This window comes from Pyricularia grisea, assembly GCF_004355905.1.
Source record: "Pyricularia grisea strain NI907 chromosome Unknown Pyricularia_grisea_NI907_Scaffold_4, whole genome shotgun sequence".
Taxonomy (NCBI): Eukaryota; Fungi; Ascomycota; class Sordariomycetes; order Magnaporthales; family Pyriculariaceae; genus Pyricularia; species Pyricularia grisea.
This window is the reverse complement of record NW_022156718.1, coordinates 664,831-681,478: the sequence shown is the minus strand read 5'-3', so window position 1 is coordinate 681,478 and position 16,648 is coordinate 664,831. Positions and strand designations below refer to the sequence as shown.

Below are 16,648 nucleotides of genomic sequence, written 5' to 3'. Positions count from 1 at the left end.
ATTGGGCTGCACTTGGTGGATGTCCGCTGCTTGCGTGTATACGGATAATTATAGAAAGGCAGCAGCATTATCTATATGGATTGTTGTTTGAGTGCCGTCTCATGCCTAAACGTCTTGACACCCTCCTAGCTATAGTTCACATGCATCGTCTAATAATTTCCACTTCACACGCGTACTACTATACATGACAGGTGACGACAGGTTATAGCATTGCCCAAGACGTTGCCGTGCATGTAGCATTAAGAATTGTACAAGCAGTACGCGGCACTCCATACTCATTGAGCCCGATCACTGCTAACTCTAGAAGAAATCGCGTTTCACTAAGCATACCTGCCAAAATTTGCTGCCTATTCAACCATGGGTGGGAAACGATCAGGTAGATATTATTTATCATGCAATTTCGGGGGTTTGTAAACAATCCTGGAGATATCTACGTGCAGCTACCAGTCTTGGGGCCTACGATTTCGTGATTTGATTAATCAAACCAATACTAGGCAGCAAGCCAGCTCCCATGTCATGACCGCGCGGTCTCATCAACTATATATCAAGCACAGTAGACCGACCTATGTATTCGTATGATCTTCAATCTCCAGAACCTCATAAGCTTACATAACTTTACATTGCTCAGCCACCAAGCGTAGTAAGCCCTCTTTGACATACTCTAGGTACCTAGGTACCTACCTACATGGCAATATCCAAGCTGCGTATGTTAACTTGGGCTTCTTTGCACTAGTAAATTCAGTTCCCTGGTGTTTTGTTACTGAGGCTACGTTGAAATATACCCCGAGAAGCATTGCTTTTCGAATTAAGAAGAAGGTGGGAGGGGTATGGCGGGGTAATAGAAGCTTTAGTATTGTACCTTGGCCAGCAAGGATTAGAACAACCACAAAACAAAAAGCAATAGTGAATTTAGACAGGCCTCATGGTTTGCTTACGGATAGAGGGCTGGCGCAAATATGAACTGGGTGATAAAAAAAGTGCTACTTGGTAAGAAAACATACTGGACTAGAGTGGAAATTATTATACATTGCAATGGCAGACATGTAACATGGGTGGTAATTGTAAGGGCCGTTTGTATATGGTAGTGGTGGTGTTTTCTCAGGTGGCCGCTAAACCTTTACCGGACCGAAGCTTCCTGAACTTTCTCGAGTCGCGCAATTTGACATCAGAGCTCCAAGCTGCAGAAAAAAAACAAAAAAGGCACGTCGCGTACCAGTTATGCAGTCACATATAAATACTGTTTTTTTTCACTGTTATCCGCAAACAACGACTGTTGGTAAGAGGGGCTTCCTAAACAAGCCTTCAACAACTCAACTCCACCATCAAAATTCCATTTATAAAATTCAACACAAAATAAAGCCTAAGACAAAATAAAATAAATCACAAACAACGCTAGAATACCAAGATGGGCGACAAAAACTTAAACGCACTCTTAAAATGGAGCATCGAGAACACCAACACCGACGGCAGTGCGCCGGCTGCAGGAGCAGACCAGCAGCAGCTACAGCGTCCTGACCCGGAAGTGCTTGCTGCACTGTTCGGCGGCCCCTCAGAAGCCGAGCTGATGAAGGCTGCCATGGACGTCATCACCAGCACAGAGCCAGACGTTACCCTCGAAAACAAGCTTATAGCATTTGACAACTTCGAGCAGCTGATCGAGTCGCTGGACAACGCCAACAATCTCTCCAAGCTCTCACTCTGGACCCCGCTGCTTGGCATGCTGGATAGCGACCATCCGGACCTGCGGCGTATGGCCGCGTGGTGCATCGGCACCGCCGTTCAGAACAATGAGCCCTCTCAGGAACGCTTATTAGCACTCGGCGGGCTGCCAAGCCTGGTCGAACTGGCCACCGCCGAAGACCAAAGGGAGGATGTGAGGCGCAAGGCCATCTATGCCCTGAGCTCGGCTGGCAGAAACTACCAGCCGGCGATGGACGTGATAGTGGAGGAGGTGGGCAAGCGCGGGGGCAAGTCGGACAAGGTTGATGCAACCAACATGGACGCCGTGGATGCGGTAATTGATCTGCTCAAGGCTGGTATTCCCAAGAAGGCTTGAAAAGGGTCATGATTGCAACGAGAGATCTGGGTAAATGATATGGGCATAAGGGATTCGGAATTTGGTAATAGGCGCGGCATGTTGAGCGGATTGACCGGCGTTTGGCGTATTCTGGGTGATAAATGATACCTTGCTTCACATGCAAACCAACAATTTCATCTCAAAATATGGAAGATTTAAGGAAATTGGACATGGTGTCTACAGTTTTTTTTTAGGTGACATTACACAAAATATACAGAGTGTGTTATACAGCTGGCTATGGTCAATTTGACCAGAGAGCTCGTTGCAAAGTTTTCATTGCAATCAGGCGAGTGATCCGTAGAACGGAATGCCAAGTGATTGAAGAAGCAGCCGGGCATGCCTTGTTGACCTTGCTGATGTGGTTATGAAAACACGGCAACCCGGAAGCATCTTAGGAGGGAACGTCTGTTATGCAGAACTTCAGTTAGTATTTGGCCTGCTTATACAAGGTGCTGTACAAGGTCAAAAGGGTATGCCTTGAGGCAATCTTACCGAAATGTTGGACTCGATCTCAGGGAAGAGGACCATATCCTTGGGCTCAAAACCCCATGCAATGTTGCCCTTGTTGTCGCCAGTGCTCCCCTTGACTCCAGGCCACTCCTTGATCTGAGGCATAACAATATGGATGCACTTGTCAAGCCATTCGTACGCCTGGTTACCCTTCAAAGTCACCTTTGCACCGCTGGCCTTGCCCTTTTGGAGACCAAAACCAGCGTTAGCCCGCTTATACTTGGTCACCTCAGGCACAACACCTGTGATGGTCTGCAACATGGCACGGGCCGTAAAGAGGTACAGCGGGTTGTTGTTCGACTCGGGTACGTGACATGCAAGCGTGATCTGGGTGATCTCGGGGACGTTGGCGAAGCTGATATCATGCTCAGCGATGCGGTAACGGGCGGAGCCTCGAGGAGGACGCAGCGGACGGTTTTCGAAGTATGGGTTGTCGCCTTCCCATTTTCGGAACTGTGACTTGTCGACAGGTTTGGTGTATTCTCCAGGAGGGATGTGGTTGTAAGCGAGAGTCAGGTAATCAGACATGATCGTGGACTCGTAGGTCTGACGGAGCCGAGGGTTGTTAAAGGGCCCAGGAACGAAGTCTCGTGCGGTAGGGTCCGACTGACGCGGCACCTGCAGTGGGTGCAGTGGACCTCGATCATACTTAGGGGGAAAGTAGTGGTATCTGAAAAAGAGACACATAAGGTCAGATCATCGCCGTAGTTCAGACATGACGGCCTTGGGCTGTTGTCCTTCGTTTATATGAAGACCAGGTGAGAGTATGCTCGGAGGCTAACCAACCTTCCGCCAGGCAATGCGTTTCTATCCTTCAGCCCAACCCATGGTGCTCTCTGCTTGTAGTCCTCGCCAAACTTGGCCTCACTTTGTGATGAGAGTTGCTCCAAATCATCAAGCTCTGCTCTTACTGCCGGCGCTGTGGTTCCGACTTGCGCGGCAGCGGCCTGCGAGGACGCGCATCGTCGAAATATGCTCTGAGGTGCTGCCGGTCTCGTAAGAGGGTTTTTGGGAAGTTGCCGGATGCACCGGGACACCTCACGCAGCCCGCTCATAGTGTCTGGCTGAGATAAAATGTCAATGGCACTAGAAGCGTTGCTTGTCTCTCGCGTCGCGATCTCACACTGGGAGGTAGCACGATTTTGTCGGAAAAATTGGACCCTTGTTCATCAATTGGAGCTACTTCTGGCACGGGCGCCCAGCTCGGAGCTGCAAGTTCTGCAACCCACCCTGCACCATGTTCTAGTAATGGAAAGGAATGAATAACACGTGACTCAAAGCTGAACTACTACCCCTGTCGGCTCTTATGCAATGCAAGGTACCGCACGTTCTTACACTGTACGGTCGGGGGTTGGGCTGATATGGGGAGTGTGCAGGGTTAGGGCGTCCCGACGACCAGCCTTCCGCGTCTCAGACATCCATAATCCAACACTCCCACTATCGAGGACGGTGTCTTTGATTTTGTCTGAGTGAATTGAATTTGTTGCTGAAGAAATCGCGCTTATGCAAATGAGACCATACTATCAACGCCAAAACGATTTGAAGTCACAATTCAGCATGCCGCGGAACCGTCCATAAACAATGACATAACAGACTACCTTAAGACAACATGGCGAACAGATATGGCGGCGGTTCATACCGCAATGGAAACGGGTATGGCAACTTTGGGCGGACCTCGGACGACCGGAGTGACCGGGGCGACCGAGGAGGTGACAGATACGACCGCATGGATCGCGGAGACCGTGGAGATCGCATTTCTCGCAATGACCGCGGCGAAGACTATGACCCGTACGGCGACACATACGGCGGCGACCGTTTTAGTAGTACACCGCCCACTCAGATGAGCTTACGGAGCGCCGCTCCCCCCTCCTCCCGCAGTGCGCCTCCTCCACGACAGGCACCGCAGCGTGTCGCCGAGTCGAATGCCGAACGCCAGATCAACCAGGTGCTCGAGCACATCAAGCAGGACTGGCCGGCCATGTGCCAGAATGACTGCGTTCCCGTGCAGCTCGCCCTCCAGCTGCTGGACACCAGCTCGGTCGGACGTGCACACGAATATAGGAACTTTAAAAACACGCACCAGTACTTGCAAGACTCGTTGAAGAATATTGTCCACGATTACCATCAAGGGTTCAACAGCTCCATTGGTACCTTTCACAAGATTCAGGGAAGCATACAGACGTCCCAGAAGAAGGTACGAAACCTCAAAGAGTCGCTGGCTGCATCCAAAGCCGCCCTTTGTGTTACCAACCCGGAACTTAAGAAGCTCTACAACACGTCACAAATGTATGATGGGGTACTGCAGACGCTTAACGAGCTAGAGGAACTCAGGCAGGTGCCTGATCAGCTCGAGGCGCGAATTTCAGAGAAACGCTTCTTGACAGCGGTTGAGGTGCTGCAGACAGCTATGCGAAAGCTTATGAAGCCAGAGCTAGACAATATTGGTGCTCTGGGTGACCTGCGTAGCTATTTAGCAAACCAGGAGACGGCTCTTATGGATATTCTTATCGAGGAGCTGCATGAACACTTGTATCTCAAGTCGCCATACTGTCAGGAAAGGTGGCAGTACTTGGCCAAGACCCAAGGCCATTCAAATGAGACTTTCGGTGAGACGAGCACCATGGCGCCATTCCATGCTGTTCTGGATGTCATGGACCTCGAGAAAGCTGTGCAGGAAGACCCGGCCCGAAACCCGGAAGCAGATACCTTTTACTATATATCTTTGGTGATCGAGTCCCTAAACAAGCTAGGACGACTCGAAACCGCCATAGACACCCTGAAGCAACGTCTCCCAGTCGAGCTTTTCGCAATCGTTAACGAGACGGTGAATGAGGTGGACCAGAAGCACCCAAGTTCTTTACGTGGTGGTTCCACAAGTTCGAACGGATTACATGTCTACGGCAGCCGCGAAACACAGCTCCGGGCAGAAGTAATCTATGATCTTCTGTGGACGCTTTACGGAAAGTTTGAAGCCATTGCAGAGGGCCAGCGCGTGCTACATGAGTACATCAAGGCCCTAATCAGGAGGGAAGGTGCTGGAAACAACAGCGCCCTTCTCGGCAGCTTCAAGGAGTTATGGAACTTGTATCAGAACGAGATCCGTTCTTTGCTTCACAGCTATGTCACTACAGACGCCGACGTCTATCAGTATAATCAGCCAAAAGCAGGGGCAACCGCCAATGGGAAAGCTGGCATGCGGCAAGATCTATTCAAGTTTGCCGAAACAGACACGAAAGCTGCAGAGATTGTGACCGAATACGAAGAACTGGATGGAATCATCCGCGCAGCAGTTCCAGGCTTGTCGGACAAGACTGGTGACAAGAAAACCTCAGCTGCAGCGGGTGGTCGCGCCCAGCAGGAGAAGCGAAACAACGGCCAAGGTCCAGACAATGGACGTCAAAATGGCGAGATTCACAAATCACTGGTCGAGCCGAGCGTTTTCAACATGAGTCTTTTGTTGCCGCCGACATTAGTATTCCTCCAAAGATTGAAGGGCATTGTTCCACCTGGCTCAGATCTGGCAACGAGTACCCTTACCTCATTCCTTGACAACTTCCTTGTCAACGTCTTCCAGCCACAGCTGGATGAGACTCTGGGTAAGCTTAGCGACACCGTCTTTGGCGAGACCGACTCGTTTCAGCAAGACCCAGATTGGAGTCTGTTGGCGCGCCGACCTGTTTTCAAGGGCACGACGTCTTTCTTTGCCATTGTCACGGCCTTTTGTCGCATGCTAGGAACAATCCCACATGATCAAGCTCTCAGTACGCTCATCATTGCCCAGATGATGCGTTACTACGACCGCTGTTTCCGCTGGTATAGGACATTAGTTGCAAAGACCGAGGAGCAAGCCGGTAATGAGGTCCAAAGACTACGAGCATCAGCTACGATGGCCACAGAGCCGAGCGAAATCCTCGAGACTATGAAGCAGCTCTGGATGGCCGATGGCCCCAGTCCCGAGCCGGAGCTGCTGGAGAAGGAGATAGCATTGCTGATGGAGCATGCAAATGACAAGAAACTCGAACTCAGCGATGTCATCTCGGATAGAGATACAATCTCTTCAATATGCCTACTCTACACAAGTATGAAATGGCTTGCTACAAAGGTTTCAGGGCTCCGCCACATCACAAAGAATGAGGCCGACTCGTCGAGCTCAAATATGCCCAAGGCGAACAAGCGGTGGTCATTATTAAATGACCCGAACAAGACGACAACCGAGCAAGGTCCTGTGTATCTGCCTATGACGCAGGAGACAGTTCAGTGAGTTGTCCCATTCGGGAATTTTGTGGACATTGTGTATGGAACTAACTGGGTACTCATACAGATCTTTCGATGGCATTGTATCGTCTTATGAAGAGCTCGCTGCCACTGCCCTCCTCACGCTTCACATGGAAGTGCGCAGCCGTATCGTGTACTCATTGAGAATAGCACTCTCCCCAGAGACTGCGCCATACCTGCTTGACCAGGAGGTCTCGGAGCCAGATCCACAAATTTTATCTCTTAACAGCGAGCTGGTCCAGTACGATGAAACCATCACCCGATACCTGCGGGAGCGTGAGGTATCGTTCATACGAGGCGGCCTTGGGTTACTCATCAACTCATATCTCGTCGGCAACGCCTCTATGGTGTCGCCAATCAACGCCAAGGGCTGCGGGCGTATGAAGCTCAACATTCTGGTTCTACAGCAAAACCTCAAAAACATTGAGGAAGGTGTGGATCTCGCTCGTGCCGCTGACTATTTTGGCCTCTTTGAGGTTGGACCGGACTCGATTCTCGAGAGGGCTAAGAAAGACGCGGCGGATGAAAAGAAGGAGGGGATACGGTTCACGTACGATGAGCTCAAGGCGCTGATCGAGCTTTGCTTCAGTGAGCAGCTGGCAAATCCCGAGCGAGGAATTGCTAGTGCCGCCAAGAGGCAGATGTCCGACAAGCTACTCAATCTCAGTGAGATTATGTGGCAAACTTGAGGTCTGGGGACGGCGGTATCCGAAAACGCGATGCAGACAGGTTTCATACGTGCTTATGAGAAGATGATGAGCTATGAAATCTTTCCTGCCACTAGTCTGGTGCCAATGACTACTAGGCTCGAATATATAATGATTACCATTCCATAATCTTCGTTCCACGTAATGCTTCAGGAGGCCGATAAAGTATGGCTTTGGAAGCAGAAAGTATGGATGGTTTAAAGATGTCAAGAACACACACTTTTCAGGATCTCGCCGTTGAATACAAAGGACCGCTCATGGTAAAAGCTGGCTTAGTGTGTGTGTGTGTGTGTGTGGGGGGGGGNGGGGGGGGGGGGGGGGGGGGGGGGGGGCTTTGCACGTCTGGAAGCAGACTGACTGGCAAATATAAGTGGGGATTCTTTGGCGGAGCACAGGATTAACACCGCCAACTGAAATGAGACCAAAGGTAATACCTTGATTCTACATGTTCGTCCTTGGATTTATCTACCAAAATTTCGAATCTCATCGCGTAAAATAAACGAGATGGACACTGCAATATCTGGAAAAGGAGCAGGAAGGGAAACTGTCAACAAGTCAAAACCTCGCTTCGCAACTCCGCTCCCACAGTCGCCTCGCTCCGATATCCTCGAGTGGCGGTTCCCAGCGCCATACTCTCAGTATATCTTGACTGGTCGCTCACGAGCAGCCTGGCACACATCTTTTGTGATCCCGCAGCTCAATCTGCTGCTTGACGCAGGTCTCGTCGTGAACAACCTTCGCCCAAAGCATATTTTCTTGACACATGGCCATAGCGACCACACATTACTCACGCCCTGCTTCGTCACCAGGGCTGATAGGCCAGACATTTACTGCCCAAAAGAGATGGTATGGGCACTAGAGGCCTTCATTGGTGCGAAAACCCTCTTGAACAAAGGGGGCCTCATCACTGCCGATGACCTCGAGGCTGCTGCGGACTGGAACGAGGATGAGGGCGACGAGGTTGAGGTTGAGGACCAGGCATCAAGTCAAAATAAAGGGCAAGCTGCTTCCACAGACCCGGCACAGGCTGATAGAGACTGGGATGGCAAAGGCATACGCCCAAAAGGGCGGACATCGCTGGACACGCATGTGATGCACGGCCTCACCGACGGCGAGACCATTCCGCTGAGACGAGCCCAGACCTTCACGGCGACCGCTTTTGCATGTGACCACACGGTGCCTTGTCTTGGCTACGTCTTTGGGCTGAATTCGAGGCGGCTGCGGCCCGAGTATCGTGGTCTCCCGGGCGCCAAACTCAAGGAGCTGCGGCAGACCCAAGGCGCCGAGGCCATCACCGCGCCGCACTTGACGCCATTGTTTGCATTTCTAGGAGACACGACGGCAGCGACATTGGCAGCGGGTCCTGACTGGCTCCAGGGCGGGATCCCCGTCGTCATCACCGAGTGCTCCTTCTTGTTCGAAGAGCATCGGGCTCAGGCAGAGAAGACCAAGCACACCCTATGGGCCGACCTTGAACCTGTAGTACGCCGGTTTCCCCGCACGACGTTTGTGCTGGTGCATTTCAGTATGAGATACAGTGAAGATAGCGTCCGGCGCTTCTTTGCCGAGTTGCCGGACCCCCCTACCAATATTGTGGTATGGGCGGATGGTGAAGGGGACGACGGCGTGTAAGCGAGCCGTGCAACTTCGTGAGGGAAGGCCGATCGACAATGTGGGTAAAAAGGTTGACACCCCGACATTACGTGCATGCATACCAATGGAACCTACCTACCTACCCAAGGTACCTACCTACCTGCCTTGCTACCTCGGGTGCGTGCCTATCTCTTCCATTCTAGATTAGAACTAGTCTAGACCTACAACTAAGGTAGGCTTGCTAGGCAACTAGACGCGCCTCGCCCAGACTCAGCTTGCCAATTGTGCAGGTTGGCTGTTTGTTCGGGTGTATACGTAAATATCAATCAACCATTGGTAGTGAGTGATGAGGTCATACATTACTGCCCCATCATTATCGGTCGTCGGAACGGCACATTTTTCTGCGGAACTTTTGTTCCTTTTCAAGGGATCCGATCTTCCTTGCATGGGGACAAGGTCAACCAATTGGTTCGACATAGGGATGTTTTCGATGCGGGCATACCAAGCCGTCCTAGGTAGGTAAGTAGTTGGTAGGCGGGCATGCAACGGAAACCGACAGCCCATCAATGATGACGATAATTCGGGGCCCTCGAAAGCTTGGCTTGTCTTAAAAGACCCCGCCATACCATAACGGTAGCTGTGGACAGGGGTGCTGTGGGAACCAACAACGTCATTGTAACCCGCCTACACTGCCGAGTGGACTCAAGCTTGACGCAAGCCTAGGTACCTATGACAGGCCTGTCTTTCCTGTCTAGGTATTTTTTGATCTGATTGCGGCGCTGCGACAAACCGACTTTGGCGTAAAATGCCACTGATGGTATTTGTGGGTAAGCGCTGCGTCACTTCTGGGCGATTGTCGGTATGGGTAGGACAGAGAACAATGCCACGAATTCCGAGAAGGAAAGCAGCCATCGAATCACTGACGTAAACTATTGCGAAGCTTGAGTACACCGGACCATATAGAAGTTGATCTTTCCCGCAACCTGACCGTGAAAGATCTTAGATGAACCAGACACACAGGCACACACATATATCGACTGGTTTACACGACACAATCATCAAATACAAATTCAAATTCACTCATCTGCCTTGACTTGCTAAGGCATATTGTAGAACAGCCAGTCTAATCTAGTCACCAACTAAAACATCAACCAACATGGCCGACCTCAACACTGGTACTCGCAACATTGTACGCGAGGACCCTCTACGCGAGGACCCTCCCACTCCCAGCGTGCCAGGAGCTTTCCCCGGAGAGCCGAACAAATCTTCCAGTGCTTTGTCCGCAAACATTGTCGTCCCTCAGACCCAGCCTGTGATCAGTGGAGAAGCACCACAGCCCGGTAGGGATACGGCAAGCCCACGCTCTGCAACCCATCCTGGCCAGGATGCACCCATTGTCACTTCGATAAACGACCAGAGCCCATCTGCCTACAACTCCCACACCTCTCATCCGACTGATGGAATCCAGCCTTCCCTGAAGAAGACAGACGACGAAATACTTGCATCAGCGGCCGAGGAACAGGTCTTGGAGCAAGTCGCTTGCCCCATCGAGGCTAGACCAGAGGATAAGCAGGCTCAGGTCGATTCCATTCTAAATGAGAACAACAACCACGGTACCGTGACTGCTGCCGAGCTCGCCCAAGAAATCGCAGCCAGTGCAACAAGTGCCGCGGCCGCGGCTGCAAAGGCTGCGCAAGAAGCAGCGGCATGGGCTACGAACAAGGCAGTTGAGAACTACCCGGCCGCCAGGGATACAACTCTCGACGCTGCCGCCACCGCAGGAGAGACGACCCAGTCGGCTGTGCAGAATGCTGCCTCTGTTCTTCCTGATTCTGTAAAGAATGCACTGGGCACAACTGCTACGGCGGCCACCGGGCATGCTGATGCAAACCCTCCCCTCGAAAAAGTTGCACCTGGCGTCCCGGCGACTGTGCAATCATCTCTGGAGCGGGCCGGCGAGTCGCCCGAAGCGGCTGCAAACCCAGAGGCTGTCCAGGACAAGCAGATTCTCGAATCACAACTGCTCACCATTGCCAAGGCTGCCGGAGTTGACACAGAGGAGGAGCAGAATGCACTGAAGGGAACACCCTCTTCCACCACCGATGACACCCCGGCACACAAGGGAGCCGGTACAGTTGCTGCTGTGGGTGCACTCGCAGGAGGTGCCGCTGCCGCCAGTCATCATCAGCAGGGGCCAAGCCAGCCTCACATGCCTCAGCGAGCTGAGAGCACTGATTACGTCAAAATCTTGGGTACTGAGACAATAAGGCATCAGATCCATGCTTCCAACAACACCACTCCCAGGCAGCCCACCACCTCAACCCACTCACTCTCGCAGAGCCCAAATGCCGGAAACACACCCGGTACCGGGGTTGGTGCAGTCCAGCGCTCTCCTGCACATGGCGGCGGGCCCGCGGGTGGTGCTCCTGAGTACCGTTCCGCCGTTCCCGCTTCCGATCACCGGGGATCTCAGCCCCACGATGACATGCCAACTTCTCTGCAGGCAAAGCAGAGGCATGACGACTCCCCATCTACCATCCAAGACAATGCAGCTGCCCTGGGCTCTGCAGTCGCTGCAGGCGGTATTGGCCATGGACTCTCAACTTTCTCGCACAGAGCTGAGGACCCAACGCAGAACCAGTCGTACAGAGAGCACCCACGATCAACAGGCACAGCTGCCCAAGCTCCCGGGCACGGAGTTCCCACCCACCGCCAGCCTTCGCCGCCTAGCTATGGTCAGAGCCAGGACTCGGCCCAAAACTACAGTCTCTCATCTGGGGCTGATTCTGGAATCTCGGGCCAGCACGGCGCGGGCAGCAGGCAGTACACCAATCCTCACTCGGGTGCAGACTCTAGGATCTCTGGCCGGAACGAGGAAGAGCCAATCAACGTTGAATACAACAAGTTGGGCTCTGGTACCGTATCCGGTGTTGCCAACCCTCATTCTAACACTAAATAAGCCCTTGCACGTTAGCCTGGCTCATTACTTTTTTGTTTGTTGTAATTAGGAAAGTGTAATTCTATTGTTTTATATCATGGTAGTTTATTGGCTTGGGTGCGTGCGTGTTGTTATTCGCCGACCTTTTGTATGTTTTCAATGATCAATGTGTAAAGAAGATGATCGACTGCTGACTTGATTTCACAAGGTCTGAACTTTTTGATTTTCTTGTCCTGCACATTGGAAGGTCTTAATTAAGATGAGAGAAAGGGTTTGCCTGATAACTTACATTCGGTTTTCCCGGTACGGGTCGCAATCGGACCAAAATCAGACCAAGACTAGTACATGGTCGTCATCGTTACCTGTTTGGGTCTTACTGTCATTAAACTGTATTCTATGAGTAAACATCGGATGATTGCAGTTCCAGATATCGTACTTGGTTTCTTTGTCATATATGTATTTTGCAACACTAACATAGTTGATGGAATTCCTTGCTCTAGTAACTGTAGGACATGAAAATTCATGGTCATATATGTCTTTGTTGGGTACATTAGAGTATGATATTGACACCAACCTTTGATCTAGTCTGGAAAGAGTTGGTACCATATGCCACCCTCCGTTCGTCCCATTTTCTTTTCGACGCGTACCTCGTAAGCAAACGGCAGTGGCCGTTGAATCACGAATCTAGCGAGGATGCCTTGACAGGGCTGGATGAAAAGCTCCGAAGGGTTCACGCAGCAACCACATACATACATTATATAATAACTAAGCTGGTCCGACATGTTGCATAGACTTCCCTCTACTCACTTGCTGATCTAACTTTTTTCTCTTTACAGATTCATGAAGTCATCTGGTTTCTAAATTTGGTGTACTGAGTCTCGACGAACGTTTTTTTCTTTTCTTTTTTTTTTCTTGCTTCTAGGCAACGTGCGGTGACTGCAAAGGAACGGACCGCGTACTCGTCAGGGGGCTATGCATTATGATATCAAGCCCCCATTTCGACATACTTGACTTACATAAACAAGAAATCTGATGTTGTGGGTTTGATGCAGGCCGCACCAAGTATGGCTTCACTACTAGGAATAAAGGGTTTTTTTCCCTTTTATTCTTTTTTTCCCCTTCGTCTGTTGTTTTTCGCCGCTACCACGCAGCCCCCGAGCAAAAGTGCATGTTCAGCTGCAGGAACAAAGCGTGCCATATGCACCAGATCTCTAATCCCATCCTCGATCCCTTCCCTTACAGCTACTAGTCAGTAGCCTTTTTTCCCCCAACGATATACATGTAATGTAAGCAAAAGCAAGCAGGTCGACTAGTGGTACCCTGCGTGGCTTGTAGCTATACGGCCCGCAGCCATGGGCCGATCCGGGCATCTGCATTACACGACATGGCCTCATAAGGTCTGATGTTCTTTTATTTTTCTTCGTTTTGCTAACCCCTGGATCTTTCTTTCTTCAAAACCCGTTTTCCCTAGCCAGGCGGGAAGCCCTGCTGAAAAGTGCAAAGATCTTTTCTTCACCCGAACTTTGCTTCGGATGATCCCGTCAATGTCTCAGTAGAAGTGAGAGGAGGCAGCCAACGGGTAAGCAGTCCTCACTCAAACCGTATGCCACTGTCGTTGCTTTTTTTCCCCCTCAACGTCTGCTCTTGGTGCAGGCAACCAGTGGAATGGTAAGCAAGGCATGAGGTGAACCTTACATGACGACTGAACAAATGTTTGTCGGTACCTTTTTCACGCTTGGACTCTTTTCCAAGATTTTCGGGCTATTACCTCACGACCAAGCGGTCCAGTAAGCATCATGACCGACGTACCGAAGAGGGCAGTGAGTAGTCCCGTAAGGGACAGAAACCTTACTGCTATGGCTGAGTATGGCAGTAAAAGGGCGTTTGGAATATGGATGAGAGGATTGTATAAAACAATTCGAAATCTTCCACAATCCTCCATCATTTCTTTTCCCTCCTCATCCTCATCATCACAACAGTGAACAGGACAACCTTCGCTACAACACAACAAAACCAACAACATCTTTTTTTTGCTATAAACAGCAGAAACAGCCTCTCGCTATCAACTACTCAGCAGTAACAGCAACCTCCTCCTCACAATGCATATCCCAACCATCCTCGAGGCCGCCACTCTTGGCCTGGCATTCTTCAGCGCTGCCGCCATCGCTGCTCCTGTTCCCGCTAGGATGGATGATGGAACAATGGCAATGGTCAGCCGCTCAGCTGAGCTTGCAGTAAGTCACATCTCTTTCTTATTCTTTTCTCCAGTAATATAGCCTCGCACAAAAAGATGAGGTATACTGACATGTCAAACTCTTCAGACCGCGGTCTCTGCCGCCCTTGAGATGGGTGCCGGCGAGTTGAACCTCCTCGAGGAGCGCGGCAAGAAGAAGAAGAAGGGAAAGAAGGGAAAGAAGGGTATGCAAGCCTATTTCCTCTCATCATCATTCCTACACACACACACACACTCTCTCTCTCTCTCTCTCTCCTTTCTGATCCAGATTCACTGACACCCAAAGCAGGCAAGAAGGGAAAGAAGGGCAAGAAGGGCAAGAAGGGAAAGAAGGGAAAGAAGGGCAAGAAGGGAAAGAAGGGAAAGAAGTTCCCCCGCGCCGAGGAGGAGACCGAGGAGACCAACCAAGACAACGACCTGGCCTTTGAGGAGATCGAGCAGCGCGATCTCATCGGCGACCTGATCAACGGCATCAATGGGGTCAACCCCGGCGAGCCTATCGCCACTCCTCAACCTGTTGAGGATGCCGGCCCAACTCCCACTCCGACACCCCCCAAAGCTCCCGGCGCTGCTCCTCCCGCTCCTCCCGCCGCTCCTGCTCCTGCTCCTGCCCCTGCCCCTGCTCCCAAGCCGCCTGTAGATGACGCAGCGGATTTTGAGGAGGCGGCTTTCGAGGACTTCGAAGAGGAGGAGTAAAAGGGTGAAGACGATCTTAATTCAGATTGCCAACAGCATCCAACAACAGCAACAAATCCACACAGCATTCAGCAAAGCATCAGAATGAAAATAAAGGGCGCATAAGAAGCGGAGTTCGGGGGTATTTTTTTTTTTTTTTTTCATTTCTTTTCTTCATGGCTGGGTTTGGGTTCCCCGGGGACTTGTGGAGGCTTCAAGTCATAATAGGAGGAGGAGAAGGAGAAGGAAATAGGAGTTGGGAGTGGCTTGCATTAGCGCGCTTCATCTTCTTTTCAGCAGGCTCATCAGCGTGGCATTTCATTTTTTTATTCTTCTATTTAGTAGGGCATTTGGGGAGTTTGTTCTTCTACTTCCCTTCTTTTCTTGCTCTCTATTATTGAGAACAAGATCTAATTCATACAAATCTTGCCACCAATGGTATTCGTTTCCATGCAAGTGAACATTTGATATAGAGATGCGAACTAGACTAACTTACAGCTACTCTGTAAATAGTCTAGACTAGATTAAGTTCTAGTTCTCACACAGCCTCTTCTCAACAGTCCAACACATTCAGACTTGCATGCCTCCCAAGCCCCCCTTTTCACCGCACCATACTTCTAAGTTAGATAGAGTTTTGGCCAACAGGATGCAGTCTCAGGGGCTTAGCTCAGGGGTATCACGTGTACCAACACCCCGCATCGGCCCCCAGTACCAGTACCACGTATAAGCAAAAAATCCCAAACAAACCTGTTGGAAAATGACCTCATGCCCCGCATCTCCACATTTTACAGCTGGGGGAGACAACAGGGAAGAGTCTTAGTTTGTTCACGAAGCCACCCATCTCAGCTGACCACAAGAAAACTGTAGACTCTTTTTCGAAAAGTTGGGAAACTTCCTAAGCGAGGTGCATGCATGTGAAGTGGTTTGTGCCGTAGATTGCCGGCGTCGAGGTTGCTAGACACAGACAGCTTGTTATGACGCTGGTCTACTTGACTAAAAAGAAACTTTTCTTTTTGCGCAGGAACTCGCTCTCATCAACAGAGCCGCAAATTCAATTCAGTTCAATTTAATTCTGCATGCTAGAAAGTTTCTGCGCCCGTACCTAGAGTAGAGTAGCACCACTCCACTTCTACTGCAGGCCGCAAAAAACTAGCGAGTGATAGTCGAGTAGTTTGTCATAATTGCCGGACATGTATGACTGGGTGCTTTTTCTTGGCATTTAAAGTCCAAAGTTCGAAATAAGTCTATAACTTTCTTTGCACAAATTCGTCACTGCCGATATTTGTACAAACATATACAGTACAATAACGAGGGAAAATACCAGCTGAGGAAGTTTGGATGCACTATTGTAAAGGTAGATAAATGCGCAATATAAAAGAACAGTGAATCAAATGTCACAATGGAAAGCTGAATTCACAATGCGGGGAACGTTCCGAGTTTGGCCGATTCATGTTCCAAAAGAACGGGAAAGGTGCTAATATGCCTAACCAGCGATCCATTAATTCGTCACCTTACCCCATACAACTTGACAGATGTGCCCGCTCCCGGAACTTCGAGCCTAGGCCAGCCTACCACACCACACCATTACAAACTCCCCTCTCAAATCCAACCTTTCCGTTCCCCCGATACGTCCAAACATA

At 50.6% G+C, this 16,648-nt stretch overlaps 6 protein-coding genes across 6 annotated transcripts; 5 read left to right on the top strand and 1 right to left on the bottom strand.

Moving 5' to 3' along the window:
* Positions 1 to 1,201: 1,201 nt before the first annotated feature.
* Positions 1,202 to 3,740, bottom strand: PgNI_06937 (uncharacterized protein). Its single transcript, XM_031126955.1, has 3 exons — positions 3,374 to 3,740; positions 2,570 to 3,257; positions 1,202 to 2,482 (listed from the first exon to the last, which is right to left on the bottom strand). The coding sequence occupies exons 1-3, from the start codon at positions 3,640 to 3,642 to the stop codon at positions 2,360 to 2,362; spliced, it is 1,080 nt and encodes a 359-aa protein (XP_030981044.1). The 5' UTR covers positions 3,643 to 3,740; the 3' UTR covers positions 1,202 to 2,359.
* On the top strand, positions 1,406 to 2,056 carry PgNI_06938 (uncharacterized protein; the record flags this gene model as incomplete). Its single annotated transcript, XM_031126956.1, has 1 exon — positions 1,406 to 2,056. The coding sequence occupies one exon, from the start codon at positions 1,406 to 1,408 to the stop codon at positions 2,054 to 2,056; it is 651 nt and encodes a 216-aa protein (XP_030981051.1).
* A 456-nt stretch (positions 3,741 to 4,196) lies between the features above and the next one.
* PgNI_06936 (uncharacterized protein) lies at positions 4,197 to 7,764 on the top strand (the record flags this gene model as incomplete). The annotated part of the gene is made up of 2 exons (XM_031126954.1): positions 4,197 to 6,844; positions 6,909 to 7,764. 2 exons carry the CDS (start codon positions 4,197 to 4,199, stop codon positions 7,549 to 7,551), a joined length of 3,291 nt encoding a protein of 1,096 aa, XP_030981045.1. The 3' UTR covers positions 7,552 to 7,764.
* Positions 7,765 to 8,073: 309 nt separating this feature from the next.
* PgNI_06935 (uncharacterized protein) lies at positions 8,074 to 9,201 on the top strand (the record flags this gene model as incomplete). The annotated part of the gene is made up of 1 exon (XM_031126953.1): positions 8,074 to 9,201. One exon carries the CDS (start codon positions 8,074 to 8,076, stop codon positions 9,199 to 9,201), a length of 1,128 nt encoding a protein of 375 aa, XP_030981042.1.
* Positions 9,202 to 10,318: 1,117 nt separating this feature from the next.
* Positions 10,319 to 12,121, top strand: PgNI_06934 (uncharacterized protein; the record flags this gene model as incomplete). Its single annotated transcript, XM_031126952.1, has 1 exon — positions 10,319 to 12,121. One exon carries the CDS (start codon positions 10,319 to 10,321, stop codon positions 12,119 to 12,121), a length of 1,803 nt encoding a protein of 600 aa, XP_030981043.1.
* A 2,078-nt stretch (positions 12,122 to 14,199) lies between these two features.
* Positions 14,200 to 15,029, top strand: PgNI_06933 (uncharacterized protein; the record flags this gene model as incomplete). Its single annotated transcript, XM_031126951.1, has 3 exons — positions 14,200 to 14,334; positions 14,422 to 14,518; positions 14,623 to 15,029. The coding sequence occupies 3 exons, from the start codon at positions 14,200 to 14,202 to the stop codon at positions 15,027 to 15,029; spliced, it is 639 nt and encodes a 212-aa protein (XP_030981048.1).
* Positions 15,030 to 16,648: the final 1,619 nt, after the last annotated feature.

Excerpts from the sequence above, each read along its gene's own strand:
- PgNI_06937 (XM_031126955.1), bottom strand. The coding sequence starts at position 3,642 with ATGAGCGGGCTGCGTGAGGTGTCCCGGTGCATCCGGCAACTTCCCAAA. Across the intron at positions 3,258-3,373 it reads AACGCATTGCCTGGCGGAAG|ATACCACTACTTTCCCCCTA; the intron begins GTTGGTTAGCCT and ends TCTCTTTTTCAG. Across the intron at positions 2,483-2,569 it reads AGATCGAGTCCAACATTTCG|ACGTTCCCTCCTAAGATGCT; the intron begins GTAAGATTGCCT and ends TCTGCATAACAG.